This window comes from Tursiops truncatus, chromosome 13 (assembly GCF_011762595.2).
Source record: "Tursiops truncatus isolate mTurTru1 chromosome 13, mTurTru1.mat.Y, whole genome shotgun sequence".
NCBI classification, from domain to species: Eukaryota; Metazoa; Chordata; class Mammalia; order Artiodactyla; family Delphinidae; genus Tursiops; species Tursiops truncatus.
The window spans coordinates 39,488,380-39,506,595 of NC_047046.1; the positions used below are offsets into that span (position 1 = coordinate 39,488,380).

Below are 18,216 nucleotides of genomic sequence, written 5' to 3' on the forward strand. Positions count from 1 at the left end.
CAGGCCAGGCCTGGGATCTGATTGGAAGCATCAGTGACTGTGAATCTCATCACCGACATCATTCCAAAGAGAAAGTCAGGGCCAGACAGTCCGATTTCCACTTTGGAAGTCTTTTTGAAAACACACATACCCTCTGGGACCGTCTTAGGCTGATGGTGTGTGGCTGTGTGATCCACATGGCCTGGGTACAAGTGTTCTTCTGTCCGTCTCTATTAAGTGGCCCAAAGTAATCAGCGAGCGTCAGGGAGAAACGTTCTCAGGTGGCACCGAGTGGCTTTGGCATTTGAGTACAGTTGATGCTAATCAATGAACAGAACTGCAAAGGCCCTGGAGTTTGGAGAGGATGCAAGGGGCCGTGGTCGTTCGAGCAATGTGGTAGCTGTGACCAAGGAAACCAGGTTAAAAAAAGGTCACAGGCTCTAAAATGTCACCTCGGGGATTCCAGGTGGTAAAGGGGGGCCAGAGAAGGAACTGGGTGCTGTGTTCCTGGTCATGGGCCCCATCACCCCTGTACCCTCCTTTCAGAGTCTGCCCAGGCTGGTCCTCTACCCCTCAGTCCTGTGATAGCACAAATGGGCAGAGTAAAAATGGCTTCTCTGCCTTAACTGTAACTTCATCCAACCCTTACTTACAGAATGCTATACTTAATTTTCAACAAATCTTGTGTAAATATAAAGTTTAAAAAGTAAGTCTGAAACCAAGGGAGTTGGCAGTTTAAGAAGTCCTTTTTTCCCTAATGGACTTTTTTTTAATTGAAAAATTTCTGATATTTACTGCAGAAGCAAACTTACAGACATACAAAACAAATTTATGGTTACCAAAGGAAAGGGGGCGGGGGAAGGATAAATTAGGAGTTTGGGATTAGCAGATACAAACTAATTACTATTATAAAATAAACAACAAGGTCCTATTGTATAGCACAAGGAACTGTATTCAATATTCTGTAATAAACCATAATGGAAAAGGATATATATATATATTTATGTAACTGAATCACTTTACTGTACACCAGAAATTAACACAAAGCTGTAAATCAATTATACTTCAATAAAGAATTCTGTTACTTACTTAGAAACTTACTTGTTCCTAAGAAATAAAAATAGCAGAAGGGGCATTAGTTTGGGAGTCAGGGGACTTGAATTCTTGGCCTGATTCTTCTACCAACTGGTTATGTGGCTTTGGAAATTCATTTACCTACTCTGGGGCCTCGGTTTTCCCACCTGTAAAATGGGAGGGGCAGATCAGCTGATCTCTGTCCTTTCCAGCTCCCCGATTCTGTGAAATGAATGTACCAGTAATGGTGCTGAAGTGTTTTGGGAACTGCGGGGGCGGAAGGCTATTAGCCCAACTTGCTTTTAAACTCAGCACCTAGAACAAACGGCTCCAAGGCATCTATTAAAAACCTTTTGCATAATTAAGTGTATCCCATAATCAGTGCTAACAAGAAAGAGCCAATCTTTCATTAAATTAGTTTTCAGTTTAATTCTATCCTAATTTAATTTTACATCACTTAAAATGTATGGTTTTAAATGGGTATTTTTACACGTCAGTGCAGATGGCTTTGAAATTAATTCCTTCTTTGCTTAACCTGCCATAACCTGAGTGCTTAGTCTTCCAGTTTCCTTGGCAATTGTTGTTAATGCCACAATTCTCTGAAAGCGTTTCTTAGGTGGGGGGTGGTGGAGGCTGAAGGCTTAAAAAAACACAAGACAACAAACAACTTGCTGATCAAAGGGCTGTATCAGTAGCATATGCAGTTAGAATTGGATGCTGGTATCGAAAGAAAGCACCTCTGTTATCTGTTTAAAAGTCTTGCCTTTCTCTTGCACATCACAGGTTAGTTTCCTGTATCCACCTTGAACTCCAAGGACTGAGCATTTGCAATGAGAGGCTTTAGACTGGGGTTTTCCACTTTGCCTGGTGGTTACCTGGCATCCCAGAAATAAGGACCCCTAGGATGCCTCTGTTAGATGTCCAGAAAGACCTCAGTTCAGCTGCAGCAAATGCGGCAGCCGTCACCACCTGCCCCAGTTCCCAGCCTGTCTCAGTTGATGTGTGCGGGCTGCCGTGCCATTAAGTAATTTCTGGTGCCGAAAGGCACCTGTGCCCCTTTTGCCAACTTCCGGTTTCAGCAGAAGGCTGGGAGATTTTGTGCCCAAACCTGAGCGTAACAGCACCTCTTTCTGCAGGTGTGGAGGCAGGGAGCAGCTTAGGGTCTTAGGAAGGTATCCTCACAGTCTAGCTCTTAGCCCACTGCCCTCAGACTGGGGGACCCAGGAAGCTCTGCATTTTGGGGGGAAGCTGGGTAAGGATGTGAGGATGCTCCTGAACAACGGTCCAGCAACCAATGATAGCACACATTTATGCCTTCAAGGATTCTCCTGTCTCCAGTGACTACATAGTTCTAGAACCTTCTGCGTGTGTGAGAGAGACAATTGGGGACCTTGGGTGGCCTGCAGACTCTAACAGTCATTCTGGAGGTAGAACAGAGGCAGTCTGAGGTGCTGGGTCTGCTTCCAGAGAGCTGCCCCAGGAAGGCTGAGTGAGGCTGAATCTTCTTGGACCCCAAGAAGGCTGAATCTGGGTTCGGAGGCTTGGAGTAGGGAGGGGGATTAGTGGGTGATTTTCCCTATTCAAACCCTTCCTGAGGTCCACAGGAAGCATCTACAAAATGCCCTCAGGCAGGGTTCTGCATGTCTTTTTTTTTTTTTTATATACTATTTATTTTTGGCTGTGTTGGGTCTTCATTGCTGAGCACGGGCTTTCTCTAGCTGCAGCGAGCGGGGGCTACTCTTCGTTGTGGTGCGCGGGCTTCTCATTGCGGTGGCTTCTCTTGTTGTGGAGCACGGGCCCTAGGCGCGTGGGCTTCAGTAGTTGTGGCACGCAGGCTCAGTAGTTGTGGTGCACGGGCTTAGTTGCTCCACGGCATGTGGGGTCTTCCCGGACCAGAGCTCAAACCCGTGTCCCCTGCGTTGGCAGGCAGATTCCTAACCGCTGCGCCGCCAGGGAAGTCCCTCTGCACGTCTTTAAAAGAATCTATTTAAAACCAAGAATTCAGGACCCTTAATAAGGGCTGTGGTTTTCAGAATACAGGAGGCAAACAGTAACAAAATATGCACCCTTTGTAGTTAAAGGTTTTAATAATAATCACACACTTGAAATGTGTATATTAATGTGTGTACATAAGTATGAATGTGAATATTTGTATCTGAACGTGTCACTTGACACTGTATGAAGCTCTTGTAGAAATCATCACGTTTAATCCTCACAACATTTCCAGGGAGGGATCTGAAATATTACTAGTGATAGGTCACTAGGGCTGGTAGTGAGTTTGTGGTGGATGCTGGGAGGGCCACTCAGGCTGTGGCCATGTGCTGTGAACCCTGCTCCGGTGGAATGGACATGACTGACAGGGAGGCTTCCTTCCTCTAGATCCAAGGCCCAGGGAGCCCCGTTTCCCTGATGAAAGCCACCAGATACCTGCTACCATGTCTTTGCTTTGATCTGCACTCATTCACTTTACTATATTTTTTTTTCAAGTTAAATTACATTTTGAGGTGCTGTTTCTTAAGAGAAAAAAAATAATTTTCAGCACTGTCTGGGAAAGGGCTTGTAGGAAGGCTGGCCCTTACTTGAGGGCAGGTAAGGGGGTTTGGGAGCTGTGCACCTAGCCTAGCCCAGGGCTATCCCCCAATTTCCCTTGAAGGGGGGGAGCCCTTGGAGGAGAGTAAAGGTTCAAGCTGCTAGGCAGGTCTGTGATGCTGCCCATTCCCTAATCCTTTGCCACCAATGGGCCCCCACACCCCACCTGCCCTCAACTGTACCTCCTCGTTGGGTCATCTTGTTATTCTCTTACCTGAAGCCTCAAAGTTCAGAAGTGAATGAACTCGGGTGATGGCCTGGACCTTAGTGTGGTTTGGGGAAGCCGGGCACTGCTTCTCTGGAACTCACTCTCTGAAGCATAAGGTCTCAGGCACCCACGTCTGATGCCGGGAGCCAGCCATCGGGGTCCATGGTCGGAAAGGTAAACAAAAATATTTGGTAGCAAAAACCCAACTAGAAAAGTCATTGCTCCCTTTCTCAATACAACACCAAACTTCAGATTCTCAGTTGCTGGGATTTTTGCTTTTTTCCTAGTTGTTATTGCAGTTGTATATCTTAGAATTTGCCAGGTACCTTTGAAAAAATATACAGAAATAAGATCTTTTCAGCCTGTGGTCTGTTCTGTTATTCCTGTAGTGCAAACACATGTTGTATATTCTAGGAAAAATTAATTGGAATCCAAGTCAATTTGTTCAACAAATATTTATTTAAAATTTATCTTTAAAAAAAAAAACCAACAGCCACTAGCTGGGTCTCAGTCTCTGATTCTCATTCAAAGTAAAGCTACGACTTCCAGGCAGAGAGTTAAATGTTGAGGCAATAGTCCAGGTAATTCAGGCCAGAGTCCTGCTACAGAAGAAAAACTATTCGGGGTTGTTTTTAAACTGAATTTTCCAGTGTTTTTTTCCCCTCTGGATTCTTTAAATTTACAGTTTTCTGTTCCCATTACCTGTGTTGATACAGGAGGATTCTTTTTAAGATGACAGGAACAAATAATGTTGTTGGAATTTGTGTAGGTTATGTTATTGTAACTGATGACAGTAGTTTTCATTAGCTGGCTCTTCAGAGACCCATATAAATTATTATCAGTATTATCGAGGAAGTTGTCTGTCGTTGGGTTTTTTTTTTTTAAAGCTTCCTTGCTTCCAGCCATATAGTCCTCATTATCCTTGGGGTTACTCAAACCATTTGAGTCTGGTCTTTCCTTCCTGTCTTTGTGTGGAGATGTCTCAGCTGTCCACGGGCAACTGACTGTGTTTTCGAAATGGCTTTATTTTTCAGATGTCGTACTCTCTCAGGTTCGCCCAGACCAAAGAACTTTAAGAAGATTCATTTTATCAAGAATATGCGGCAACACGATACCAGGAATGGCAGGTATCATACTAACAAAAGCTGCCCCCATCCTGCTGTAGGAGGGGGTGGGTCCAGTGGGGAAGGGAAGAGGGGACCCTTTGAATGGCCAGACCTCACAGAGTGCAGCCCGCTGTTGAGATGAACAGCATTTCATGTAACCTTCCCTAACAGACTGCTATTTCCACCCGACTCCTGCCAGAATCATCCATAGAAGTTTATAGAAAATACTGCTCTCTAATGGCAACCAAAGGCTTAGTTTTTTAGACTAACTAAAACTGAATTTTTTTTTTTTTTTTTTTTTTTTGGCGGTACGCGGGCCTCTCACTGTTGTGGCCTCTCCCGTTGCGGAGCACAGGCTCCAGACGCGCAGGCCCAGCGGCCATGGCTCACGGGCCCAGCCGCTCTGCGGCATGTGGGATCTTCCCAGACCGGGGCACAAACCCGTGTCCCCTGCATCGGCAGGCGGACTCTCAACCACTGTGCCACCAGGGAAGCCCTAAAACTGAATTTTTAATAGTACTGAAATATATTTTTATTAGGAAATTTTGAACAGAAAAACAGTTGAGTTTTTTGGGTGTTTTTTTTTTGTTGTTTCTTTTTCCGCTTTTTTGGGTTTTGTTTTCTTTTTTCACCAGGGCTCTGTGCTCTGGTCAGTCAATATCCTGCCAGATCTGCGCCTGAAGTCGGGTTTGGCTCTCTGTTGATTTTCATTAAGAGGGGAGAATCACGACTTGGCCAGCAGATTCTCCCTGGGCGCCAATTCAGATTCCTGGGCCTGCTGACGTACGTCTAGAGCATGTGTTTCTCCAGCAAAGAGTTGCTCTTTTGGAAAGGGCTGTTAAATGAAAATGATGGTTAAATGTATATGACCTTGGTGTTAAAACCTTCCTGGTGACAAGTGGATGTGAATCCTTGTTGCCGGCATTGCTTGTAATTGAATGGCGAAGCCCATTCATGGCAGCCTCACAGTAACGCTGGGAACAGGGCTGCAAGCCCTCTTGGGGTCCCCTGATGCTCTGTGCTCCTGGGGGTGGCTCTTCTCCACCAACCTGTGACCTGGATCATAGTTAGAGACGCATCCCAGAGCAGAGTTCCTGTCCCAAGACCATTTCGTTTGATCTCCTCCTGATGTACAGAAGCTCATATGGGCCCCACTAATAATCTCTAATCTATACCAGATGAAAACTGCTAAAAAGTTAGACTCATGGCATGATTAAGGCCCAGCATTACTATAATTTGGTGTAAAATACACTGTACAACCTGAATAACTAACAATTACAGTATTTAAAGACTTGTTTTCTTCAAGTTTTTAAACCTCACTTGAATAGAGAACATAGCTATTCAACGTTTTAGAATGGCCAAATTGAACTCTCCCATCAAATAATTTTATGTCCTCAGTATGTATTCCTATTTTAAGTACAGAGCTTTCAGTTAAAATGAACCCAACTGTCATCTGTGAACTAGAATACCCTGAGTCTCTTTCTCTCACCCTGACTCTCACTGTCACAATTATTGTGCCTTATTCATTTCACCGCCGTGTTTTTCTTTTCTTTTGTGGCTCTTACTGAATCCAGACCTTACTTATGCCCTTTTTAGTATAATTATTCATCATTTATGTATGTTGGTGTTTTTGTCCATAATCTCTTGAACCATAAAATAAACACAGAAAGCCTCGACTTCCTAAATAAAATCAATGGCAAAACCAAAAAGGGGCCAAATTAATGGTATTCCCCACTTCTCAATGCTGTTGAGGACACAAAGTCAGATAATCAATCACCTGGCATGGTTTGTAGTGAGAGGATGCAGTTGATAAAAGATTTGGACCAATGGGATCACCAGTGTATAGTATATTCCGAAGCCACCTTCCCCGGCACACCCTTGACCCTGGAACAACGTCAACAGTCCAGAAAGCATGCGGTTGCTGGCAGTTCTGCTGGGGAATTTTCAGAGGGAACCAGGAGGGACTGTTAGCTTATCTGGAGATCTAAGAAATGGGCTTTAGGGCAGAAAAGCAAGCTCTCAGCACGGGCTATATATAATATAGGCAGTGGTGACAGCCGGTTGTACCTGCGTAGGTGAGAACTGCTTTTTCGGTGCCAGAGAAGATGAAAGGCCTAGAGATGCTCTCCTTCCTCCCTCTGGTTGATTTATTAGCAGGGATGGACTGTTCTCAGACAGATGAAAGAAAAACTCAGGAGGGCACCAGGAAGAAACTATGATTTCTGAGGTGACAGAGGAAATTGTGGTCAGGAGCTGATGAATGGGGGGGAGGGGACCCACCGCAGCCGGGCAGCAGGCGTGAGGTCGTCCTGCTGGAGGTGGCCTGGGACGGGGATGAGCTCAGAGCTGCGGTGGTGGGTAGCAGGGGGCCTGGACATGCTCTCGGGAGGGAGGGACCGGGGCGATGCCTGGGGGTCTCCGATGCTCCCACTTCGGGCGTGCGGGGTACACACACAACACCACACCAAAGGGGGCCTTCCTGCAGCCCACATGGGAGCCACTTGACTCGGGTTTGCCTGCCGTGTTGGGAGGAAAGAGGCTTTACTGAGAAGCCTGGAGATGTTCACTAAAGCACTTCAAAGGTCTGGACTGAGAACAGAGTGGCCTGAGCACTGGTGCGTCCGCCTCTTCCTGTGCCGGGGAAGACAGACTGAAAGGGGGCCTGCTTAGCCCCCCAGGCCCGTGGGAGGCATCCTCCCAGCTGGGCAGGCTTGCCCCTACTCCAGCCCCGACTTCTGCCCGCTCACAGCTCTGCCCAGCTCCGGAGTCTCCTTGTGACCTCCGGGCAGCACAGACCAGCCTCCTGGACAGCAGGCCGAACCCAGGGCCCGCTCCCTGTTCTGGACCCGAAGACCTTGGTGCTGAGGTTCCCCCGCCTCCAAGCCTGCTGACCATGGGGCACTGGCGTCAAGGGGAACTTGGGCTCCGGTCTCAGCAAGGACTAGAGCGCGGCGTGGGAAATGAGTAGAGCATCTGTTATAAGGTTCTAGCCTGACCTGACTGAGAGTTTTAAGCAAATTTTTGAGATAGAAAGGGAAAAAAAATATTAAAACTGAGAAGCAAATACAATAAAAGACAATACTTGTGTCACTGAAGAAACAAAACGTCCAAGTTAACCTCATGATCCGTAATATCAAGGTAGCTACTTAGAAATAAACCTTGGGGCCCCAGCCGGTCCGTGCTCACCCACTTCATTCTGTGACATTAGACCAAGTCCAACGGCACGAGAAGCAGAGGTGAGCCTCTTCCTTAGAAGGTGTGGCTCCGATGGAGGATGGAGCCCACTTTAAGTGAGAACCGTCTTCCTCTGTCTGGAATCGGTGCATTCTATGAGGCTGGCACTGGGGACCAGCCAGAAGGCTTTGCGTCGGATCAAGAGCAGAGAACCATGCTGAGAGCGTGTGGGACTCTGGCTGCAGACCCTCAGGCAGGAGGAGCGAAGAAGGACAGAGCCTGGACACAGACTACAAATTCCATGGTGGGAGCTTTAGCTCCGCTGTTAGAACCAGATGACATGATGGGTTCCTCCCTGGCTGGCAGGTGTTTCATCTCCCAGCAGGTGGGGCAGGTGGTGAGGGAGCTGTCACCCTCTAGGTCTACTTCTGCCTAAATCGAAGACGGGCTGGTGATGGGGAGGCCTTGTTGGACTTGATAGTCATGAAAAGAAAGCAATGCTTTTCTGGGTTTTAGGAAGACAGATCTCAGAAGGTTCAGACTGAGAAGTGGATTCTTGTGGCTGCATCCATATTGCCAAAAGGGATTCTAAAATTAAGAGTAACATAAAGTGATGATGGGTAACATTTAGTGAGTGCTTCCTGGGTACCAGGCTCGAAGTACCTCATAGGCTTTGTTTCACTCACTCATCTCAATGGGTATTTGTTGAGTAAATTAAGGCAGAGACCTTCTATTTTATGTTTCTTCCAGTTTTATTGAGCTATAATTGACTTACAGCGCTGTATAAGTTTAAGGTGTACAGCATAATCATGTGACTTATACGCATCATGAAATGGTTACCCCAATAAGTTTAGGAAACATCCATCATCTCATATAGATTCAAAGTAAAAGAAAAAGCAAAAACGTGTTTTTTTCCTTGTGATGAGACCTCCCAGGATCCAGTCTTAACAACTTTCATACGTAACACACGGCAGTGTTAATTATATTTATCATGTTGTACATTTCATCCCTAGTACTTATTTATCTCATAACTGGAAGTGTGTACCTTTTGACTGCCTTCACCCAACTCCCCCTCTCTCCACCCCCTGGAGCGACCTTTTAAGTGAGTTCAGTCTTCAGGACTATATTTTGAGGGATGGAGAGACTTTAGAAATACAAATAATCCTCGAAACAACCTCATGAGGAAGGTATTACTACTGTTGTGTTGGGCAGAATAATGTCCCCCAAAGATGTCACTGTCCTATTCTCAGGACCCATGGCTAGGTCAGGTACATGGCAAGGGGGACTTAAAGTTGCAGATGGAGTTGAGATCGCTGATCAGCTGCCCTTAAAATAGCAGCAGGATTATCCTGGATTGGCTGGGTGGGCCCGGTGTAATCACAAGGGTCCTTAAGAGCAGAAGAGGGAGGCAGGAGAGTCAGTGTTGGAGTGATGTGATGTGAGAAGGACTCAACTGCCCATTGCTGGCTTTGAAGGCTGAGGAAGGGGCCATGAACCAAGGGCTGCGGCAGCCCCAAAGCTGGAAAAGGCAAGAAAACAGATTCTCCTTTCAAGCCTCCAGTGGGAAGCGGCTCCAGACACCTTGATTTTAGCCCCATGAGACCCATTTCAGAGTTCTGACGTCCAGAATTGTAAGATAATTTTGTGTTGATTTAAGACCCTAACTTTGTCGCAATTTATCACTGCAGCCATAGGAAACTAAAACACTCATCATTTCAGTTTACAAAGGAGGAAACTAGAGCACGTGGCTAGAAGGTGGGGGGTGGAGTCCAGATTCAGACATCAGATTCCGAGTTGGAACCCTCATATGTTGCTGGTGGGAATGTAAAATGGTGCAGCCGCTATGGAAAACAATTTGGCAGCTCCTCCAAAAGTTAAACCTAAAGTTACCATATGACCCAGCAATTCCACTGGCAGGTGTACCTAAAAAATTGAAAAGAGGAATTCAAACAGGTACTTTCACATCAGTGTTCGTGGTATTATCATTCACAATAGCCCAAAGGTGGAAACAATCCAAGTGTCCATCAACGGATTGTGGATAAACAAAAGTGGTATATACATACAGAGGAATATTATTCAACCGTAAAAAAGAATGAACTACTGATACCTGCTACAGTGTGTATGAATCCTGAGAAACATTATGCTGTTTGAAATAAGCCAGACACGGGACTTCCCTGGTGACGCAGTGGTTAAGAATCCACCTGCCAATGTAGGGGACACAGGTTCAAGCCCTGGTCCGGGAAGATCCCACATGCTGCGGAGGAACTAAGCCCGTGCGCCACAACTACTGAGGCTGCGCTCTAGAGCCCGTGAGCCACAACTACTTAGCCTGAGTGCCGCAACTACCGATCCCACACGCTTAGAGCCGGTGCTCCACAACAAGAGAAGCCACCGCAATGAGAAGCCTGCCCATCGCAACGAAGAGTAGCCCCCGCTCGCCACAGCTAGAGAAAGCCCGCGCGCAGCAATGAAGACCCAACGCAGCCAAAAATAAATAAATTTATTAAAAAAAAAAAAAAGAAATAAGCCAGACCCAAAGGGCCAAACACAATATATGACTCCATTTATACGAACTATCCAGAATAGTAAATCCCTAGAGGCAGGAAGTCGACTTGAGGTTACCAGGGCCTGGGGGAAGGGGGACAGCGTTTCTGTCTGGGGCAGTGGAAAAGTTTTGGAAGCAGATAGTGGTGATGATTGCGCAACATCATGCACGTACTTGATACAAACTCGTACACCTATAAGTGGTTAAATGGCATATTTTATATTACATATATTTTGCCATAATAAAATAAAATAAAACACCAGTGATAGCCATGGGGCTTTTAAAACCATATTCAGAAGAGGGAGGAAAGGGATGGTAAACTTCTTGGGGTTGATGGTACAAGGACAGAGCAGATGTCAGCTGCTGGGCTAGCATCAGCATCTTTAACAAGTAGACCTGTGAAGAAATGTAGACTGAACAAAGCAAGGTGCTGGGCACACAGGAGGTCCTCAGCAAGTGTTTGTGGAATAAATGAGTGGAGAGGCCTTACATTTTGAATGTTTCAGTCTTCAGGACTAGATCAGGGAATGGAAAGAATTTAGAAATAAAAATGATCTTTAAAGTGCCGGGGAGAATAAAAGAAGTTCTGAGTTGAATGCCAGGCACACATTGCCTTTAAAAAGTGATAAAGAGGGACTTCCCTGGTGGCACATTGGTTAAGAATCTGCCTGCCGATACAGGGGTCAGGGGTTTCATCCCTGGTCCAGGAAGATCCCACATGCCGCGGAGCAACTAAGCCCGTGTGCCACAATTAATGAGCCTGTGCTCTAGAGCCTGTGAGCCACAACTACTGAGCCGCGTGCCACAACTACTGAAGCCTGTGTGCCTAGAGCCCGTGCTCCACAACAGGAGAAGCCACCGCAGTGAGAAGCCCGCACACCACAATGAAGAGTAGCCCCCGCTCCCCACAACTATGGGAAGCCAACAGGCAGCAATGAACACAGCCAAAAAAAAAAAAAAAGTCAAAAAGAGACTGAGGTGGTAGCAGAGGATAAGTTCTAATAATTGTAAACCAGCAAGCCTAGAGCTGATTGCTGGCAGAGTTCTGGAATGGACTGTTAAGCAGATGGTTTGTGAGCTTTTAGAAAAGAATGGAAGTGGCCACAGCCAACATGGCTTCACTGAGAAAGAGTCATGTTAACTTCATCTCCTTATTGATGGAATAACTAGGCTAGTAAATTAGAGGACCTCCACGTTGACATTTCTTCATTTCAGCAGAACATTAGACGGTTCCATATTATGGCATCTCCCAGGGATGCTGGGTGACTGTGCAGCTGGAGAACCTGCAGGCAGCTGAAGTGTGTTAGCCAAGCTTCGTCAGCCTGAAGGGAGCTTGGGAGGAAGAGCACGTGGTATGCCCTTGAGCATCATCTCCTCTGCAGCCTGAAGGCCAGTCAGCCTCGTGGTGGCCCACGTGGAAGACCAAAAGCAGGAGGAGACTGTGTTATAGCGGAGAACGAAGGCTCGGTTCCTTCAGTGGCTCCCCGAGGTTAAACTTAGCAGGGATAAATGTAACAGAGGTAGATGATCAATTACAGGACAGGGTACAGACTTTTCAGAAGTTCATGTGAAAAATATCTCGGAATTTAGATTTTAAACAGTGTGCTCCACAGAGGCTAACGATGTGAGGTCACTACAGAGTGAGCTGACGTAGCTCGTCCTGATAGAAGGAGACAGCATCCCAGAAATGTATCACTTTTGCACCCAGCCAGGGTCCGTCGCATCTGTCGTGCGAGCTTCGATCTGCACGAGTGTCACGTTTTAGGACACTGGATTTGTATTAGGACAGCCCCGTTGTTGGACTAGGATTTTCCAAGCCCCCCTCCCCACGGAGGGTAGGAGGCATGGCACATAGCCAATGGGAATAACCATTCCGCCTCATTCCATTGAACCGCCTGTGTGTAAATAGCCATTTTTCTGGAAGGAGACAAGTGCATCTGGATAGACGGCACCTAAGAAAGCAGTCCCTTAACTATGAAGAACGCAGTGATAGCCTGTGTTCAGTCTTTCCAGCACCTAGGTGCTGACCTCTGCTCTGCACTGGGACTCTTTTAAGTGATGAGATGTATCTGTGCATAAAGCCGTGATCCTGTCTCATGGAGTTACAGGCCAGTCGGGGAGGCAGATGATAGACAAGTAAGTGTGTCTTACCAGAGATGGGATAGATGTGCTCTGGAGGAAAACTGAAGCTGCTGAGGTGGGGGCAGGGCATGTGCTGGGGCAAGACTCCACTGATGGAGAGACCTTTGAGCAGACATGGGGAGGAGGTGAGGGAGCCAGCCCCGTGTGGTCCCAGCGGGGAACAGCGTTCAGGGTAGATGGACAGTTGCAGAGGTGCTGAGGCCGGAACGCAAGGGCTGTGCCTGGGGAACCATAGGAAAGCCGTGTGGGTGGAAGAGAGGGAGAGAGGAGGGAGAGATGCACCCTGAGGAGTCCTGGGAGGGTGAATCGTGAAGATGTCCGCTTTCACCGTGAGTGAGATGGGAGCTATGGAGGGTGCTAGGCAGATGACTGCTGTGCTCTGGCTTGGCTTTGATCAGGAGAACTCTGGCCAACCAAAAATCAAGGGCAAGCATCACAGGTCTTCTTTTTTTGTTTTTAAGTCTTTATTGAATTTGTTACAATACTGCCTGTGTTCTATGCCTTGGTTTTTTTGGCCCCGAGGCACGTGGGATCTCAGCTCCCCGACCAGGGATCGAACCCGCACGCCTTGCATTGGAAGGCGAAGTCTTCACCACTGGACCGCCAAGGAAGTCCCATAGATCTTCTTTGGTAACCTTATTCTTATAGAAAATTAGAGGGGGTGTGTGTATAGTGTATTGTCTTCTAGAAGTGAATTTTGATACGAAGTTCAGAAATGACCTGAGTTCTTTCAAAAACTGTTCACACATGTATAAGCAAACCCTTTGTCACGACAGAGAGGAGTCCAGGACCCCCTGCCTTAGCGTCTGGAGGGGGCCATTGAACATCCTGAGGATGGTGGTTGGGGACTGGGAACTGCCGCTTGGTTAGTAGAGAAGAGCCAGTCACCATTCACACTGATCTGCATCTTCACAGGGGGCACCGGGGGCCCCCGAGTCTCCTGGGTTAACCGGAAGTAAAGACAGATCTCGGCCCTCAGGGAGGAGACACCCTTGAAAATGACAGCCGTTATGAGGCTAGCTAGTGCCAACAGAGAGCTGATTGCTGGCCAGGTAGATCTGGGTCATCAGAATGGAAGGTGAGTGTGAAGACTGAAGACTAGCCACCGGCCAAAGACACATTATGTCCTGTGACCCTCATGGTCCTGTTAGGACAGGACCCTTCCTCTGGGCGCTTGTCTTTGAGAGCAGTGGAAGACAAGAGCTCTGGTTTCAAGTGGACATCACCCTCCCTCAGGCATTACTTTGCATCCTTTTGAAGTCATCTGGTTTTCGAATGTCTGCCTTGAGCACAAGCGATGGCTGCCACTTGCACCGGAAGTGCCCCCTCCTGGGTCTGCCGTGAGAATCACTGCGTTCTGAACAGGCAGAGAAGTGCTCTTTGCAGTGAGTGGACTGGTCTGTCTCATCCCTTGACAGGAGTGTTCAGAGACTTAAAAAGATTTCAGATAATGGACAGAGCATCGAGCTCGAGGGCTGTCTCTTTAAAGGGTGAACTCAGTAGGAAAAACAAAAATATAAAAGATTCCCGCAGCTTTTATCTACTATGTAAAGTAAGATAGTTAAAAAAAAAAAAAGTACAGTAACTGAAGTCAAGTTGTAACCTTTCATTTTTGTATTGAAAATTTTGGAGGGAACTGGGCGAATGGGTCATAACTAAATTACAACCTCGTTTGTCATCTCATCAGTTCCGATCTGTCAGCTTAGTTTAGTTTGAAAAATGAGTTGGAGGAAGTGGCACGTTCCAAAAAACAAAACAGCTAGTTACCAACTCTGGACGGGCCTTCTAGAAAGAAGAAATATGTCATCGCCTTTTCTCTCTCCGTGCAATTCGATAGATGTCAGGCATCTTCTGTGAGGTTCCCTGAAACACCTCCCTCTTCCCAAGCACGCATTTCTACTCCCAGAACTTTTATTTTTTTCTTTTTGGCTGTGCCACGCGGCTTATAGGATCTCAGTTCCCCGACCAGGGATTGAACCCAGGCCACAGCAGTGAAAGCCCAGAATCCTAACCACTAGGCCACCAGGGAACCACCCCCCCACCCCCAGAACTTTTGTTCTTTATTAAAAGACTAGAACCCTCCGTCCCCCCAGCAGCAGGAGGCTGGCAGGGAAGCATCTTTGTCAGTATCATCATCGGTGTTCCTAACCGATTGTCAGCAAAACCTCAGTCCTGAAGGACAGCGAGTGGATAGACTTGAAGGAGCCTCAGTAACCCCCACACCTCACTGAGACTCCTGGGCACAGCCTGTTCTGTCACCGAAGTGGCCCCCAGAGCTGCTCTCAAACATGACTGCCCCATTGACTGTCCTCTGCTTCTTCCCTGGTGCCACAGGGGGAAGGAGGACCTGGGCTGTAGACCCGGGGTCCATAGGCAGGGTTTATTACGGTTTTACTATCTGTACCTCTTTAAGGAGCACGGAGGGCATGCTGGCTTTTTCTGTGACTCTGCATGAGGCTTTTGAGAGAAATTATTTTCAGTCATAAGCGCCTGTGCTTGGGGCTTCTCCTGTGCGATGTGCTGTGCAGAAAAGTGCTCGGCCTGGGAATGCGTGTTGCTTCTTTTCAACCAGTTTGATTTACAGGAAATAAAATGAGACACAGAAAAAAAAAGGTTGAGAGGTTGGAGAGAACCTTCCCTTGGTGGTTCAGTTTTGACTCTCTGCTTGACGAGAGGGCCTGGGAGCCGGGGGGAGTCCAGACCTTGGTCCCCACCAGTGGTCCACAGCAGTCTTTAGAAGAAAACCATCATTAGGGCCAGTAGATGGGCGGGGCTGGGGCCACGCTTAGGACACACTTAGGACCAGTGCTGTCCTGGAAGAGCAAGGATGAGAGGGCTCCAGAGGGGACTTCTAACCTCGGTGACACCACGCTCAGCTTGTTTTCCTCCTTCCTACCTCCCTGCTATGGGCTGGATGGTATCCTTTCAGAATTCTTATGCTGAGCCCCAGCCCTCTGTACCTCATCATGAGACCTTATTTGGAAATAGAGTCGTGGCAGATGTAATTAACTGGTTAAGATGAGATTGCGCTGCAGCAAAGGAGACCATAAACAAGACGAAAAGACAGCCCTCAGGATGGGAGAAAATATTTGCAAATGAAGCAACTGATAAAGGATTTATCTCCAAAATTTACAAGCAGCTCATGCAGCTCAATATCAAAAAACCAAACAACCCAATGCAAAAATGGGCAGAAGACCTAAAGAGACATTTCTCCAAAGAAGATATACAGATTGCCAACAAACACATGAAAGGATGCTCAACATCACTAACCATTAGAGAAATGCAAATCAAAACTACAGTGAGGTATCACCTCACACCAGTCAGAATGGCCATCATCAAAAAATCTACAAACAATAAATGCTGGGGAGGGTGTGGAGAAAAGGGAACACTCTTGCACTGTTGGTGGGAATGTAAATTGATACAGCCACTGTGGAGAACAGTATGGAGGTTCCTTAAAAAACTAAAAATAGAACTACCATACGACCCAGCAATCCCACTACTGGGCATATACCCTGAGAAAACCATAATTCAAAAAGAGTCATGTACCACAGTGTCCATTGCAGCTCTATTTACAATAGCCAGGACATGGAAGCAACCTAAGTGTCCATCGACAGATGAACGGATAAAGAAGATGTGGCACATATATACAATGGAATATTACTCAGCCATAAAAAGAAACGAAATTGAGATATTTGTAGTGAGGTGGATGGGCCTAGAGTCCAGTCATACAGAGTAAGTCAGAAAGAGAAAAACAAATACTGTATGCTAACACATATATATGGAATCTAAAAAAAAAAATAAAAAGAAATAAAAAGAAAGGTTCTGAAGAACCTAGGGGTGGGACAGGGATAAAGGCGCAGACATAGAGAATGGACTTGAGGACATGGGGAGGGGGAAGGGTAAGCTGGGACAAAGTGAGAGAGTGGCATGGACATATATACACTACCAAATGTAAAACAGATAGCTAGTGGGAAGCAGCCGCATAGCACAGGGAGATCAGCTCGGTGCTTTGTGACCACCTAGAGGGGTGGGATAGGGAGGGTGGGAGGGAGACGCAAGAGGGAGGGGATATGGGGATATATGTATATGTATAGCTGATTCATTTTGTTATAAAGCAGAAACTAACACACTATTTTAAAGCAATTATACTCCAATAAAGATGTTAAAAAAAAAAAAAGATGAGATTGTGCTGGAGCAAGGTGGCCCCTGATCTAATCACTGGTGTCCCTATAAAAGGGGGAAACTTGGAGACAGACATGCACATGGGGAGACGCCATGCGGCCTTGTGAGGGCTGGGGTTATGCTCTCTAAGCCAAGGAGCTCCCGGAAGCTGGGATAGGTGCCAGGAACAGGTCCTGCCCTCAGGGAGAGAACCTGGCCCTCCACACCTTGGCCTCTGGAAGCCTGAGATGACTGATTTCTGTTGTGGGAGCCGTTGCCACAGAGCTAGGTGCATGGCACCTTGTTACGGCAGCCCTGGCAAACGCCACATTCCCTCAGTCTCTCACTGCAGTCGTGCGCTCTGCTGCCTGTCCTCTCCCTGTCCCCTCTCCTCACTGCACCTTGGGGGCACTCACCCAGCAGAGGCTCCGTCACCATCGCCATCCTAACCATGCCTGGCCCCCTGAGCCCCAGGTCCAGATCTGCTGAATTATTTACAGTAATCGCTTGGTCAAGGGAAGAGGTTAGTAAATGCTGGAAAAAATACCCACAGAAATGACATACGTAGTTCAAACCCCACACTTTCATTTCAGGCATGTTGGCGATCGCCCATTCCACAAGTTTGTGATGCCAGGTCTTTCTTTGCCTTTGGGGCTCACGGAGCAGACTCTGTCTGTGTCACTGACCTCACGCTATCATCGTTCCCACCTGTTGCTTCCATGTCCAGATGGAACTTCTTTAAAGTGACCCAAGAAACTAAGTGTAGAATCCTTTTGGATTTTTACAATTCTTTCTTATCTTTTATAGACGTCTTGCCCATACCTATTTCAACTGCAGGGGTTTTTTTTGTTTTTGTTTTTAGTGATTTGCCTTGTTTGAAAATATTTTAAAGCACTGTGTTATTTTTTATAGAAACAGTGTTTCTCCTTTTTTTGATTTTCATATGTCATTAGTTTGTGCAATCTTTAATGAACAAAGTATAACTAACAAATACAGCTGGCAGAAACAGGTGGAGGGCATCCAGACCTGATCTTAGCAAGTATATGACTCAGTGTGGGTGTTCTAGAGAGCAGCCTACCAGCCTGAGCTTTGGGTGTGCTGTGAGTGTTGGTCAAAGTGATTTATGGAGGGGAGTGGAGACCCTGATGGGTTAGGCAAGGGAAGTCAGTGAAGAGTTTTACAGCACCTGTGTTCCTCAAATAGGCCTTCCACTCCTCCTCCCAGCCTTGACTCATACC

The 18,216-nt window shown here is 46.9% G+C and overlaps 1 protein-coding gene across 1 annotated transcript in view; it reads left to right on the forward strand.

Annotated features, from left to right (window-relative positions):
- CABLES1 (Cdk5 and Abl enzyme substrate 1) overlaps positions 1-18,216 on the forward strand; it is a 105,870-nt gene that overhangs the window by 42,481 nt on the left and 45,173 nt on the right. Inside the window, exon 3 of the mRNA XM_019930528.3 lies at positions 4,885-4,977. Within this exon, the coding sequence (XP_019786087.1) occupies positions 4,885-4,977 (93 nt within the window). The remainder of the gene's footprint in view (positions 1-4,884; positions 4,978-18,216) is intronic.